This window comes from Lutzomyia longipalpis, chromosome 2 (assembly GCF_024334085.1).
Source record: "Lutzomyia longipalpis isolate SR_M1_2022 chromosome 2, ASM2433408v1".
In the NCBI taxonomy this organism is placed as follows: Eukaryota; Metazoa; Arthropoda; class Insecta; order Diptera; family Psychodidae; genus Lutzomyia; species Lutzomyia longipalpis.
This window is the reverse complement of record NC_074708.1, coordinates 7,182,184-7,195,727: the sequence shown is the minus strand read 5'-3', so window position 1 is coordinate 7,195,727 and position 13,544 is coordinate 7,182,184. Positions and strand designations below refer to the sequence as shown.

The window sequence follows — 13,544 nt, the reverse complement described above, 5'->3', positions numbered from 1 at the left end:
CATTAAGGTCCTTAAGGGTTAAAAAAAATAAGAATTTAAAAATAAGATCTTTTCCCTTTGGAAAACTCAAACTTTATTAATTTTTCGTCCCTTTTAATGAAAATTGGATTGAAGAAAAATCGGTAAGATCGAAGAAAAACAGGCAAGTTGGGCAAAAAATTGATAAAAGACCTACAAAAAAGTTTAAAAAAGAAATCAATCAAATGCTGATTCATTCGTTTTAATTTAAATGGTTTAATCTTTGTTTTTGTCCTAGAGACACATAAATTGATAAAATGTGTATTATTCACTTTTGACCGAACATCCCCAAGGATTCAGAGCATCAGGCAGGACGAAACACTGAAAATTCCAACGATGACATTTTTACCAAAAATGATTTATTTTAACTCAAAGTAACCCCTTAAAACTCATTCCGCCCTCTCTGCCCACTGAAATCCTTATAGGTCCTTAAAGGGTTAAAGAAACCTTCAAACTCTGGCCCTTTCTGCTTCTGAAAATCAACAAAACTACAAGAACAAGACCCCAAAAAAAACAACAAAAAAATGCGCTAAAATGCAATGAAAAGTGTAGAAAAATTTTATTTGCAAATTATTTTCTGTATTTTTTACCTTCATAATTTATTTGATAATTTAATACAAATACATCACAATATCTTTTTCTTTTACCTCTTTCAATATATAATAACTTTTTCTTTTCTTTTTTCAATGTTTTACCTCTGCTTTGCTCTTCTTCTTCTTGTCATGCTGCGTGTGTCTCCAAAAGCAATTTCTCACGGGGGTGGCTTCAAAAATATTTTCTTTTCTTTTTTTTCAAAAAAATACAGACAACTTTAGGCGAACCACTTTGGGGTTCATCAAGTAGAAATTGCACAGAGCTGTTGAAGACTTTGAGGTAAACTGTAAAGAAGGATCTCTTCGGTTTTTTTTGTCTTAAAGTATTTTCTTTTCTCATTTCTAAGTTTTATAAGCAAAATGGAATTTTTAAGCTTTGATTTCTTTTTCTTTCACTAACAACTCTATAATTTTCTTCCTTCTAAAAACTTATAAATTATTCAAATAAATTACAAAACTACTTTGAGAAGGGGGAACATGTGGGGAGTGACGAAATGAGTGCATGAGGGAGGGGGGAATGCTAGTGGGTAGGTAGGTGGGTGCTTAATGAGTATCTTATGAGAGAGAGAGAATAGCTTGCCTCTGAGAAATGCAAAAATCTTCAAGAATTCAATAAATAAACGTTCAAGTCATGGGCTGAGGGGGGAGATTGGGGGGGGGGAGGGGGGCAGGGAGCTTTCTATTCAGACGGCGTGAGATCCTTTTCCGGTTCATTTTCCGTGAGTATCTGATGTAGGAGCTCGTAGACGGGCTCAAAGGCTTTCCGGCAGCCAGCATTCGTGAGATTCAGGTAATCATACATGTCGTGGTGGCTAATGGTGCCATCCGATTGCACGAGTCCCTTTTCAATTGACACAATCTGCACACGTGGCATCCCTGAGCACTTGCTGGCCACCAATTGGTTCACCTGCTCAAGGAGAATTTGTGTAAAAGGAATTGCCTCAAAATCTCCTTTTTCTCTGAAAGTTCTTACCTGATTATTCTTCTCACGCAACTTATTGGGCTGATGCCCACGAGGTAGGAGTGTTGGGAGGACAATGTAGGCATCCGGAAGGCGCGCACGGATTGCCTGAACCACGGCTACGATACCCTCGGCGATCTCCTGGGCTGCGTTGTCGACATTATTGGTACCCACGTGCACGACAACAATCTTCGGCTTGACATTGTCTAAGACACCATTGTGAATCCGCCACAACGTATTCTCCGTCCTATCGTCGCGGATGGAGAAATTGAGGCAGTGCATTGGGGCGAAGCACTCATTCCACATCTCAGTGAACTGCAGCCCCTCCAATATGCAATCCCCGAGGAAAATTACTTCCGGATCCTTGTCCCGGAGCTCAGAAACGAATCTCTTGTGCTGAAATAAAGAAAAAAAATCACATTAATGAATTTTTCTGAGTAGATTGGGACAGTTCCTTGAGTTCCGGGAGCTTTTAAAACCTTCATCAGGCACAAAAATATGATAAAGATTACAAATTTTTAGCTCTTTTATTTAAAAAAAAATATATTTGTGTTATTTAATGATTTTATTTCTTTTTAATAATTAAAATAAATAATTTCGCGAATAATTCGCAAACATCGAGACAAATCCTTATTTTTGCCTTTACGCGTTCTAATTTGCAATTTCACATATTGCCCACTGGGTTGTTCCGAAGAAGTAGAGACAAACCCATTTTCATGAGATTTTCACGAATTTCCCAACATTTAAACTACACAGCGGATTCCCAGTCATGTCAGGAACACTCAATTGGGGCGCTAGTCGCCACAAATCTCCCGGAACTGATGGAACCATCTGGGGTGTGTTGTAAACATCAAGCAAGAAGGTGAAAATGTGCATGGAAAAGTGATTTTTACTATGGAAATCCATCGATTTTCGCCGGTTTTATCCTCCAGGGGTGTCGGCACACACGCACTCATTTTCACTGGCCCACAAAATACGTGAAATTCAATTAAATTGCTGTTTTTCTTCTTTTCTTTGCGCTTTTTGGTTTTACACACTGCTGTCACACCGATAGAAATGAAATGCTAAAAACAATAGGGGTACTCACGTAAAGAAGTTCATATAGGTGACGTAAGGAACATAAGCTAGAAAAGTAAAGCTGAAAATATTAAATCAATTCTGTCAATTTGAAGGCTTCTTAAGGGTAACATTTAAAACCATTAAAAAAACAATTTTTTGTTTAACCCTTACACGTTTATTAGGCCATGCCGACCCAAACGTGAAACATGTTTTTTTTTCTAATTTATACGTCGAAAATGACCCGAAGAAGACATTTTGATAAATTCTCTCTGAAAGTTTTTGAGGAATAAAGGCTCCAACAGATGGACGAGAAATTCCTCGTGCGGTGCGGTGCGGCGAGGTTTTCGGCCAATCAGAAGCGAGAGATGGCTCACACACTCTCACCGCACCGTGCGAGAACGTTTTTCGGCCAATCCGAAGCGACGATGGGCCACGAAAACCTCGCCGCGCCGCACCGCACGAGGAATTTCTCGTCCATCTGTTGGAGCCTTAAATATTGCGATTAAAATATCTCGCGGACGCGAAAGGATTACACATAAAAACCCTTTAAAGTCCGCGATTAATCTACAGAGCTGATTGAACTAAAAATAATTTTTGGGGGTTCTTTTGAGCTCAAATAAGACATTTTTGGCAAAAATTCTTAGTTTTTCGTACTTTCTGAGTCTGTGAGTCCTTGCAGATATCCTTTTGTGCTTTTTGTAATCAAAAAATGATCAGGGATTGTAAAGACATAGTCTTGTACAAATTTGAACTCAATATTCATAATTAACCTCTAGGCCGCCAAGCGGGGTCGTTGAACGACCCCAGCCCTATATTTCGTGCTATAACTTAATAAAATTAAAAGATACCATTCCCATCTTTTGGAAATAAGTTCTTTGGTTATCTGAGGAGGTTGTGTAAAAATTTCAGCTCAATCCGTCCACCACAAGAAAAGTTATTAAGGAAAATGTAGAAGAAGGGAATTCAAAAATTGGTGTAACGGCCATGCTGCGGAAAATTTCTTAGAATGAAGTTAGTCACATCATAAATCATATGGTTGAAGGGGGTTGAAGGGTTGTGTTTACTTTCTCACTTTACCATCTCAGTGTCAGAATTATCCCGAATAAGTGACATAAACAACATAAAACATAATTAGAAGCATATAAATGTGCAAAACAATAAAGAATATTCGAGAAATATTGCCATTTATCACGGTGCGGGAAGTGAGGGGAATGTGGGGAAGTAGTGAAAAAAATAGCAGTTGCGGTCAACTTCGTGGCAAATTTCTCACGAAGAAAGTGTGAAAAATGAGTGAAAAATGTTTTTCTCTAATATCTTCTTCTGCGTGTTTCCGGGTGGCGAATTTGTGATGCAAGAGGCAAGAGGACTATATAAGGAGTCTAAAGGTAGTGACCCGACAGTTCCCGGTTTTATAGTTTATGAGAAAATCGACTTCCTTCTTGGGGTCGTTCAACGACCCCACCTTGGCGCTCTAAGGAAGCTCCAAGGTCTTGGCGGCCAGCAGGTTAATTATACAAAATGAAACATTTTCAAAATCGAGCCTTTGGGACAGCATAAGACCCAATGGACTTTAAAAACTTTTAACAAAATTAATGAAAATATTTCTGCCACATAAAAATCGTAGGATTCTTGGCCTCAAGCTCATCAAAGTTATCAAGAAGCTTATTCAAAGTAAAGTTCGATCAAAGCTTTTTCTGCTTATTATTTTGGAATTTAAAAAGTTTTAACAAAATTAATGAAAATATTTCTGCCACATAACAATAATACGATTCTTTGGTCTCACTCAAGCTCATCAAAGTTATCAAGAAGGTTAAACGAAGTAAAGTCCCATCAAAGCTTTTCCTGCTTTTTATTTGGTATTTTTCCTCTCTTAAAAGCTTTAAAAAGCTTACGCGTTCTTTTGCTTTTTATGTAAATTCTACTCTAAACTGGAAATATTAAGAAATTGTATAAAAATTTAGTCTGCAGAATTATTTACCGATTCGCTGCAGAATCATCGGTTAAGATGGTACGGCCATGTAATGAGACGCCCAGAAAATCACCTAGTGAGGAGGATGCTGCACCCAAACGAAAAACGCAGCAAGCCAGGGCGCCCACCCACCACTTGGTTGTCCACAATAAAAAGGGACATGAGGTCCAGAAACCTCGAAGATGAAACGACCCAGGACCGAAGGGCCTGGCGATATTTTACAAGGAGGGCCAACACCATTTAGGGAAAATGGCCATGTGTGTTGTTGTTGTTGTTGTCGCTGCAGAATCATCATATCTGCAAAAAATACTTTTTTTTCTTAAATAATTTTCTTAGCCTTGCGTAAACGACGTAACTTTCGGTGAAAATTTTCTTAATTTTATCGTTTCATTTTTATCAGTACACACTTTGAGCCAAATGAGGGAATTTCTTTCGTTTCTCGTGGCGTTGCAATCAGAGAGAAATCTTTTTGAATTAATTTTCGTTATTTTGGCGGGAATTTCTTCTTACCTCAATTAATTCATTTCCCTTAATTTTAATTTCCTAATCAATTAATTATCTTTGAAAATTAATCAAAAGATACTGTTGATTTGGATGAATATGATCGGTTTTTATTTGGAACAATTGAATCATTAAATATTCTCCTCAAAAAGTTAAAAAAAAATCTTTCTCCATCCAAGATGAATGAATTGAATAAACGAATGAATGGATCAGTTGTACAAAAACAATTAAACACAAAACTCCCCTAAAAAAAAGGGACATTTTCCATTAAATTATTTAAAGGAAAAATACCTCAAAACAAGAATTGGTAAAAAGGGTAAACAATTCCCCCTTTTTTGGGGCGATAATTGCGGGGTTTATAGCCTTTGCATAATTAATTGAGATCCACCAGCGTGTGGTCAGGAGGATTTTGGCGCCTTTTAAAAGGGCGAAAGGAAAATGAAGTGAATGGAAATCAATATTTTCATGGCCAATGGATTGGCTCGATTGGCTCAATAATAAAAAAAAGCGCTAAATTATTAATTCTAGCAAATGATTCGTAAATGGACGAGGGTAATATCAACTTGTCTTGTTGCACCACAATTGACTCATTTTCCATACCTGCAGTATCGCTCGCCTCAGGCTCGAGAACACGCGGGAAAACCAACTGTGTGGTGGCACGCGACGGAAGCACTTGAAGATTTTTCTGTGATGCATTAAAGATCAAATGAGAAAAAAATCTTCAGAGAGAGAGAATTAAGAAAAATTGAAAATTGATCTTGCGTGCGGTTGGAAGGTGTTGGAAGGTCAATTAAATGTTTAATGATGTGAAACAATGGAATTTACTACTGAAATGTGTTTTTTTTCTCAGCTAGGAACAGTGTGAGGGAGGAATGAATTTGTGTTTATTCCGTGCACCGGATCGGACGGGGCGTCACGTGGTGGTAAGAAGTTGGGCGCGCGCTTTATCGGAAAAATCCATCAAAATATTTTATCAGGATTATCAATCGTTGGTGGATTTTGTGGTCTTTACTTCTTCGGTATCATTTATGGTCAGCTCCTCTCGATAGCGCGACCACCTTCGCAGTATTTTGCCACACTTCAGTGAAGCTTCAGGTGTGCCCACAGCAAAAAAAAAAACGATCCTACAATGGCCGTTCAATCCCCAATTGGACTGGATATTCGGCAGGTGAACCTTGCGGATGATGTGACCCCGTTGGAATATCACGGGCATTTCGATCTAATCGGTCGCGCATACGTGGAAAATACCCAAACTTCCGCTCAGATCACCCTCGATCGTGCGCAGAAGCCCTTCATCATTGGTGGACCACTTGGGGCGCAGAAGTACCTCTTTGAGCAACTCCACTTCCACTGGGGTGATCATGATCATCTCGGCTGTGAACACACCATCGAAGGATGCCGGTACTCCATGGAAGCGCATGCAGTGCACTACAATGCAAAATATCGTGACTTCCAGGAAGCTGTAACAAAGCCCGATGGGATCGCCGTGACTGGATTCTTCATTCAAGCTCTCGGTGATCGGGATTTGCCGGAATTCAATAAAATCGCCCAAGGAATCACAAAAGTCGGAGAGCCCAAAGCCAAAGTTCAAATTGATCCTGGTGAGTTTTTCCGTTGAATTTTATTTTGAAATTTTATTAAAAAAAATTATAGGGAAGACCTGGGTCAAGTAGGAAGCCTAGTAAGCTTGAAGAAGGCTCAAAAACTTTCAGGAGAAAATAATTTCTTTTGAAGAAAAAAATTCTCTATAAAATTGTCTTTTGTGCAAAAGTTTTGTTAACCCTTCATATGCCAAGTCGGAATACTTTTGCCCTTTTACTAAGAATACTCAAATGAGACTTTTTTCGTTTACTTACCAGTGGCGTAGTAAGGGGGGGGGGTGTTTTGGGGATCCAAACGCCCATCTTGAGCTAAATTAATTCGAGAACAGATTGAACAAAAAAATCTAAGGAGTTTATTCAGTCTCGGGAGTCTCGGTGTAGAGAGATCCTCTATCACAGAACAATTTTCTCCCATATCATCATGTAGGGAATCATAAAAAATAGAAGAATCGCGAGAGAAACTCCCCAATATCCACTGGGATCACATAGAAAAGTGCAGTGATAGCACAGCCCGGAAATACATAACCTCAATTTTGGACCAACATTGAAATGAATAGGAGGAACTCCATTCTGTTCGACCAGCGTTGCATCGGGACCTCTTGAGCTTCTTTATAACCTTCCCAACCTTTCCTGGATGAAGTTTTGAATGATTTTTGCATCATCTTTGGTTTTCCGGTCATGCATAAAAGGAATTGATGCAACGATATATGAAGGATGATCCTCTATCGCCAGGGGGTAGACAAAGCCCTTTTTTACCCGAACACAGCAAATAATGGCGGACGGTTTGCAGAGAAATTAAAGGAAGAAAATGACGTCACTTTATTTCCAAAAAGTGCATCAAAATTTTTAAAATCAGTTTTAGTGCATTAATCTTTGTGAGACACCCCTCAAAAGCTATCAATCGATAGAATATTAAATTATCTATCCAGTGGTGGTGGATTTTTTCAGATTGAAGCATTTTCCTGGGTGTCTCAGCGAGTGAGCAGTGAATTCCTATGGAAATAGAGTCTTTGTCTACCCCCTGTCTATCGCAGAACAATTTTAACCCATCTCATCTTGTAGGGGAACATAAAAAATAGAAGAATCGCGAGAGAAACTCCCCAATATCCACTGGGATCACATAGAAAAGTGCAGTGAAAGTACAGTCCGGGGAAACATAACCTCAATTTGGGAACAACATTTAAATGAATAGGAGGAACTCCATTGTGTTCGACAAGCATGGCATCGGGACCTCTTGTGCTTCTTTATAACCTTCCCAACCTTTCCTGCCTACCCGGATGAAGATTTGAATGATTTTTGCTTCACTTCTGTCTCCACTCCAAGAAGAGAAAAAAAACCTCAACGACGGGAAGTCCGGAAAGACAGAAGTGAAGCAAAAATCATTCAAATCTTCATCCGGGTAGGCAGGAAAGGTTGGGAAGGTTATAAAGAAGCTCAAGAGGTCCCGATGCCACGCTGGTCGAACACAATGGAGTTCCTCCTATTCATTTAAATGTTGTTCCCAAATTGAGGTTATGTTTTCCCGGACTGTACTTTCACTGCACTTTTCTATGTGATCCCAGTGGATATTGGGGAGTTTCTCTCGCGATTCTTCTATTTTTTATGTTCCCCTACAAGATGAGATGGGTTAAAATTGTTCTGCGATAGAGGATCATCCTTCATATGTCGTTGCATCAATTCCTTTTCAATCCCAAACTCAAACAAACTTAAAATAACTCCCCCCCTAAATTTCGTTCTAGCTACGCCCCTATTACTTACAATGAAGTTTTTATTAAAAAAAATAATTTCTTTATCACTGTCAAAAATTATCGAAGAAACATTAGCGTGAATGTTTCTTGCATTCAAACAGACAAAAAACGCACTGCAGACGTTTTTTATTGCTTTTTTCGGGATGCATTGCCGGTTTTTTTCCGGCTAACCCCCAAGGAAAATTAGAAAATTCTTTTTAACGATTTTTTATACTTTTATTTTATCAATTTGAAGATTATGCGTTACCCGTTTTCTCGTAAAAGTTTAAAAATTGTTGAAAAGAAAATCACAAATAAAAAGAACAAATTAAACTTGAAAAATCAGATAAAAAGTTAAAGATTTCAAGAAGCTTTCGGACAATTTTATCAAACCAACAAATTGTTCTTTTTATTAACAAAATAATTTCCATCATTAAGCTCAATTAAAGAAACCTATCTGAATCATCCTAAATTAAAAACAATAAATTCCAAAAAGTTTTGGTCCATCACAGACCACATTGGTCGTCTAATGAAGGGTTAACATTTAAACCGGATTCATGAAATTACTACGAATTGATTTATTTAAAAAAAAAAAAATCTTGAATAATTCATTTTTAATTGAAATCTGTGAGGAGATTTGAAAGTCAATCATCTTGCACGAGAATTGAATTTTAATTGAGATTTTGCAACTCAACTTTAGAGCTTTGATTGATGGATTTTATCTTTTGCACAGATTGCCTTTCATGGATGAACCTGCAGGATCTTTCAAAACACTACTACACCTACAAGGGGTCCCTTACAACGCCCCCGTACTACGAGAGCGTCACATGGATCGTCTACAAGAGTCCTGTAAGTACCTAATAAATGTTTTCTTTTACTTTTTTTTTTTGGGAAATTCTCAATCAAAAAATTTCCTCAAAATGTAGGTTTACGTCTCCAGTCGGCAAATTGAACTTTTCCGTGGATTGTGCTGCAGCAAAGAGGATCACTCGAAGAAGATTATCAACAACTTCCGCGATGTGCAGCGTCCACGACACAATCCGCGTGTTGTCTTTGTGCGAAATTGCATCAATACCAAATCAAAATTGTAGAAAAAAAACCAACTCGTGCCCCCCTTTTTCATCAAACCAGGGAAGTTTTAAGGTTAATTGAAACGAATTTTTGTAGAATTGAGAAATTTATGTTTTCTGCATTAAAATTTAATCCAAAAAAAATGAAACTAAATCCAATTGCAACTAAAGTCTAAAAATAAACACTGAAAAATCGCTCACAGTGCCATTTTGCGTCCCTCAATGGATATCTCAACAGCTCGTCGGCTCTTCTTTTGCTTCTTTGCCTCAATGAATTTCTTCATGTGCTGCTCATATCTATTGGGCTTCTTCTTTGTGGTCTGAAAGGGTTAAATCAGATTTATTTTTAGCTTTTTTCTTTTGCCAAAAGTTAATCTGAAATAATTTTGCTACTTACGCGACTCATATCAACGTCCGAACTCGATGGTGGACGATACACGTAGTCTCTGTTTGAGGGCATAGGTACCCTAGCACGTCCCACCCAACCTTTATCACCCGGCCGGAGAGCTCTGTTGGAAGACGAATTAATTAAAATTCCTCCCAAAAATTTAAAAAACAAATAATTCTGATTAATTTACTTCTCCTCCGAGGCGAAAGCATTCAAATCTCTCTTAGATCCCGAAGCTCCTGGTTCTGGGCTTGTTTTACGACGCTTCGGCATTTGGTCCAGATCTCTCTGTTGTCTCTCCTCACGCGACATGGCTATTTTTTCCAAAAAAAAAATAATCAAAATTAAAGAATTTTGATTGATTTTGAGGTGTGATTAGCAAACAACAAAAAATTAATCAAAATCTGACATCTAATCAAAATTAAATTCTCTCTAATCACTGCAATTTACTGATAATGATCGATGAGTGAGGGATTTTCTTTTTTTTTACCTTTGAAATCAGCGCTCAAATTGAAAATGGGACGAGCCCATTCGGATATGAGACGTCCAGCACGATCACGATTTGCTTTAGTTTCTCTGGGGTGTTTGTAGAGATACATAACAGCCTTCCCAATGCCCGAATGCTTTAGATAGCTCTTATCAATTGTTGGGAACTAAACAAGAAAACAAACAAACATTTAGCCCATTTAGAAGGACAAAAAAGGATGAAAAACTCACATCTGACAGAAGTTTAAGGATACTCTCGCGTATCTGAAGGCAGGGAAGACTTTTATTGGGCATCGGCGCAAGCCAATCAGTCAAAACATTGAGGATATTGTGCTCCAAGAAGGCCAATTGGAGGTCCTTCTTTATCAATTGCGACATCACCTGCTTCAGCATTGAAATCTTCTTCGTTGCCGGCTGATTATCCTTATTTAGCTCCCTGTCCTCCTCTGCGGCAATCTTCATATTCCTTATTAGCTGATCAATGAGATCATCATTGTCATTTATTAAGTCAATATCGCGCTTCTTCCTCCGTCGGGACTTCTCTTCGCGCTTCCGGGCAAGCATTGAATCGAAATCCGACACAAATTCACTATCCCCACCCCCGGGCTTCCCTTCATCCTCCCCGGAGTCATACAGCGTCCCATTGCCCCCATCTGCCTTTCCCTCTCCCTGCACACCACTCCCATCTGCATCCCCCTCCTCACCCGGGACTTGACTCTTCTTCTCCGCCTCCCCTTCATCTTCTGATCCGGAAATAAGAGCTGCCCGACGCTTCCGGACCGGAGATCCGGAACGTGATCGTGAACTGGAGGAACCACTGCGAGATCTCTTGCGACTTCGACTGCGCGATCGTGATCGTGATCTGCTCGAGGAGCTCCGGCTACGACTGCGGCTAACACTTCGTGATCTCCCACGGCTTCGTGATCGCGATCCAAGACTACGAGATCGCGATCGACTGCCACTGCGTGATCGTGAGCCACTGCGAGATCGACTTCCACTGCGAGATCGCGATCGACTGCCACTCCGGGATCGCGATCGACTCCGAGATCGTGATCCTTTTGCGCTGCCACTGCGTGATCGACTACCACGCGATCGCCGGGAAGTTGTTGACTTTCGTGAAGCTCGGCTACCGCTACGTGATCGAGCGGAACTTCCACTGCGCGATCGCCCGGATTTCCTACTTCCACTGCGCGATCGCCCGGATTTCCTACTTCCACTGCGAGATCTTGCCGATTTCGGCGTACCACTGCGTGATCTCACAGATTTGGGGCTTCTGCTACGGGATCTAGCTGATTTGGCGGATCCACTGCGGGATCTTGCCTACAAAATGACGTTGATTTTAGCAATTTTAAAATTCCTTTTACACAAATTTTAGGCGAATTCCCCTAATTCTTGCTAAAGGGAAATCTTTTTTGAGACTCAGAGAGTAAAAAATTAATTAAAAAAAAAGTATTAAGATCAACAATTTAGCAAATCAGTGAGAGAAGGTTTCTGGGATCTCTCTGTGCTGCTTTTACCTTTCGAGAAAAACATTAAAAATGTTACAAAGAGCTAAGAAAATTTAATAATTTATTTTAAATATTTTTTCATCAATTAGAAATAATATTTTTCATGTAAAAAAAAGCAAATAAAAGTTTATTAATCATGAAAACGTTAAATTATTATTTTTTCTTTAGTTTCTAATCGTTCAATTTGCTGAATTAGCATTCAGGTCCCCACTTTCTCATAAAATTCATAAACAAAGTGAGATAAAAATTTCATGATATTGCGCAAATTATATATTTCTTCGGTCTTATCAAATGTTTTGCTTAATAAGTGCCGAGTATATTAATTTATTTGAATTTTTTTGTGATAAAAATGACGCATTGGGAATGTCCAGAATGCAATTTTCTATTCCGGGAACAGAGAAAAGGAAAAACTCACCGATTTAGGGGATCCACTGCGAGCCCTTGGTGATTTTGGGCTCCCACTGCGGGATCTTGCTGAATGCCTGGAGGCTGCACTTCCACTGCGAGATCGGGCTGTTCCCTTGCTGGGACTCTGTGATTTCCGGCTTCCGCTGCGTGAACGAGCAGATGCCCGGCTTCCACTTCGCGACCTACCCGACGCCTGACTACCATTGCGTGACTTTACCGATGCACGACTTCCGCTGCGTGATCGTGCTGAGCCCCCAGATGCCCTACTTCCACTCCGGGAACGCCGGGAAGCTGCACTGCCACTGCGCGATCGAACAGAATGCCGAGAAACCTCCGAAGCTCTACTACCACTCCGGGAGCGACTTCCGGATCGAACTGATTCATTCTCAACCACATCCTCTCGCACTACTTCCTGATCATCCTCTCCGGGACTTTTTGGTGTTGCCGAACGACTTCGGGAACGACTCTTCCTGGCCGTTGTGCTGTCATTTACTTTCTCAGGGGATGCTGACCTTGATCGTGGTGAAGCAGGTGCATCCGGTGACTTTGGTCCCGTGTCTGGCGTCATTTCATCCCTGTCGGCATCTGTATTCCCCTCAATTGGGGACTTTGGAGTTTCATTTTCAATACTATTCACACTCTTATCCGTCTCATCACCCTCTTTTTGCGGTTCCGCCGTGGAAATTGGTGGAATTCCTGGGAAAACGCGAAAAATTGCAGGAAAATAAAATCACCAACATAACCTCAAAATCATCACTGTTTTGTATTTCATGTTTTCCCACTGTTTTACCTGCAAATTCCTCTGATTCCATTGTTGGTGCTTCAAATCCAAGGGCTGGGTTGTTTTTTGGGCGGAAATATTGTGGAAAATGGGGCGCTTTTCCTTGCAAAAAAACGCTCGGAAAAATCACTTCACTGAATTTTGAATGTTTTTAGGCAGGGGAGGATTGGTCTAATTCGCCTCTGTGTTTTAGAGACACATTGATGAAACATTGGGTATTGTCATCTCGCTCACACTGCTATCGTCCATCTCACTCACTTTTGCAAAAACTGCATCGATTTTGATGGCCGCTTATTATTTTCAGCGCCGTGTTTGCTTTCTTTGCAATTGGGAAAATAAGGAAAATCCCCATTTTCCCTCGAGAGATAGCAAAGTCAAGCGAAAAGGTAAACAATTAATGAAAATTGCAGTGAATTGAAGGTTTTTTGCCCTAAAAATCTACAACATGAAGTTGCACACAAAGCGCTGAATGTG

At 39.8% G+C, this 13,544-nt stretch overlaps 5 protein-coding genes across 5 annotated transcripts in view; 2 read left to right on the top strand and 3 right to left on the bottom strand.

Annotated features, from left to right (window-relative positions):
* The window catches only part of LOC129788976 (dachshund homolog 2), a 1,190,888-nt gene that overhangs the window by 759,938 nt on the left and 417,406 nt on the right, over window positions 1-13,544 (bottom strand). The window lies entirely within an intron of this gene.
* Window positions 1-13,544, top strand: part of LOC129788985 (uncharacterized) — a 511,890-nt gene that overhangs the window by 301,909 nt on the left and 196,437 nt on the right. The window lies entirely within an intron of this gene.
* On the bottom strand, window positions 554-2,636 carry LOC129789127 (platelet-activating factor acetylhydrolase IB subunit beta homolog). The gene is made up of 3 exons (XM_055825775.1): window positions 2,466-2,636; window positions 1,585-1,968; window positions 554-1,518 (listed from the first exon to the last, which is right to left on the bottom strand). Exons 1-3 carry the CDS (start codon window positions 2,526-2,528, stop codon window positions 1,291-1,293), a joined length of 675 nt encoding a protein of 224 aa, XP_055681750.1. The 5' UTR covers window positions 2,529-2,636; the 3' UTR covers window positions 554-1,290.
* Window positions 5,960-9,533, top strand: LOC129789117 (carbonic anhydrase 2-like). Its single transcript, XM_055825764.1, has 3 exons — window positions 5,960-6,702; window positions 9,163-9,278; window positions 9,356-9,533. Exons 1-3 carry the CDS (start codon window positions 6,231-6,233, stop codon window positions 9,518-9,520), a joined length of 753 nt encoding a protein of 250 aa, XP_055681739.1. The 5' UTR covers window positions 5,960-6,230; the 3' UTR covers window positions 9,521-9,533.
* On the bottom strand, window positions 9,613-13,386 carry LOC129788975 (IWS1-like protein). Its single transcript, XM_055825529.1, has 7 exons — window positions 13,080-13,386; window positions 12,297-12,985; window positions 10,605-11,693; window positions 10,378-10,540; window positions 10,078-10,201; window positions 9,897-10,008; window positions 9,613-9,819 (listed from the first exon to the last, which is right to left on the bottom strand). Exons 1-7 carry the CDS (start codon window positions 13,099-13,101, stop codon window positions 9,697-9,699), a joined length of 2,322 nt encoding a protein of 773 aa, XP_055681504.1. The 5' UTR covers window positions 13,102-13,386; the 3' UTR covers window positions 9,613-9,696.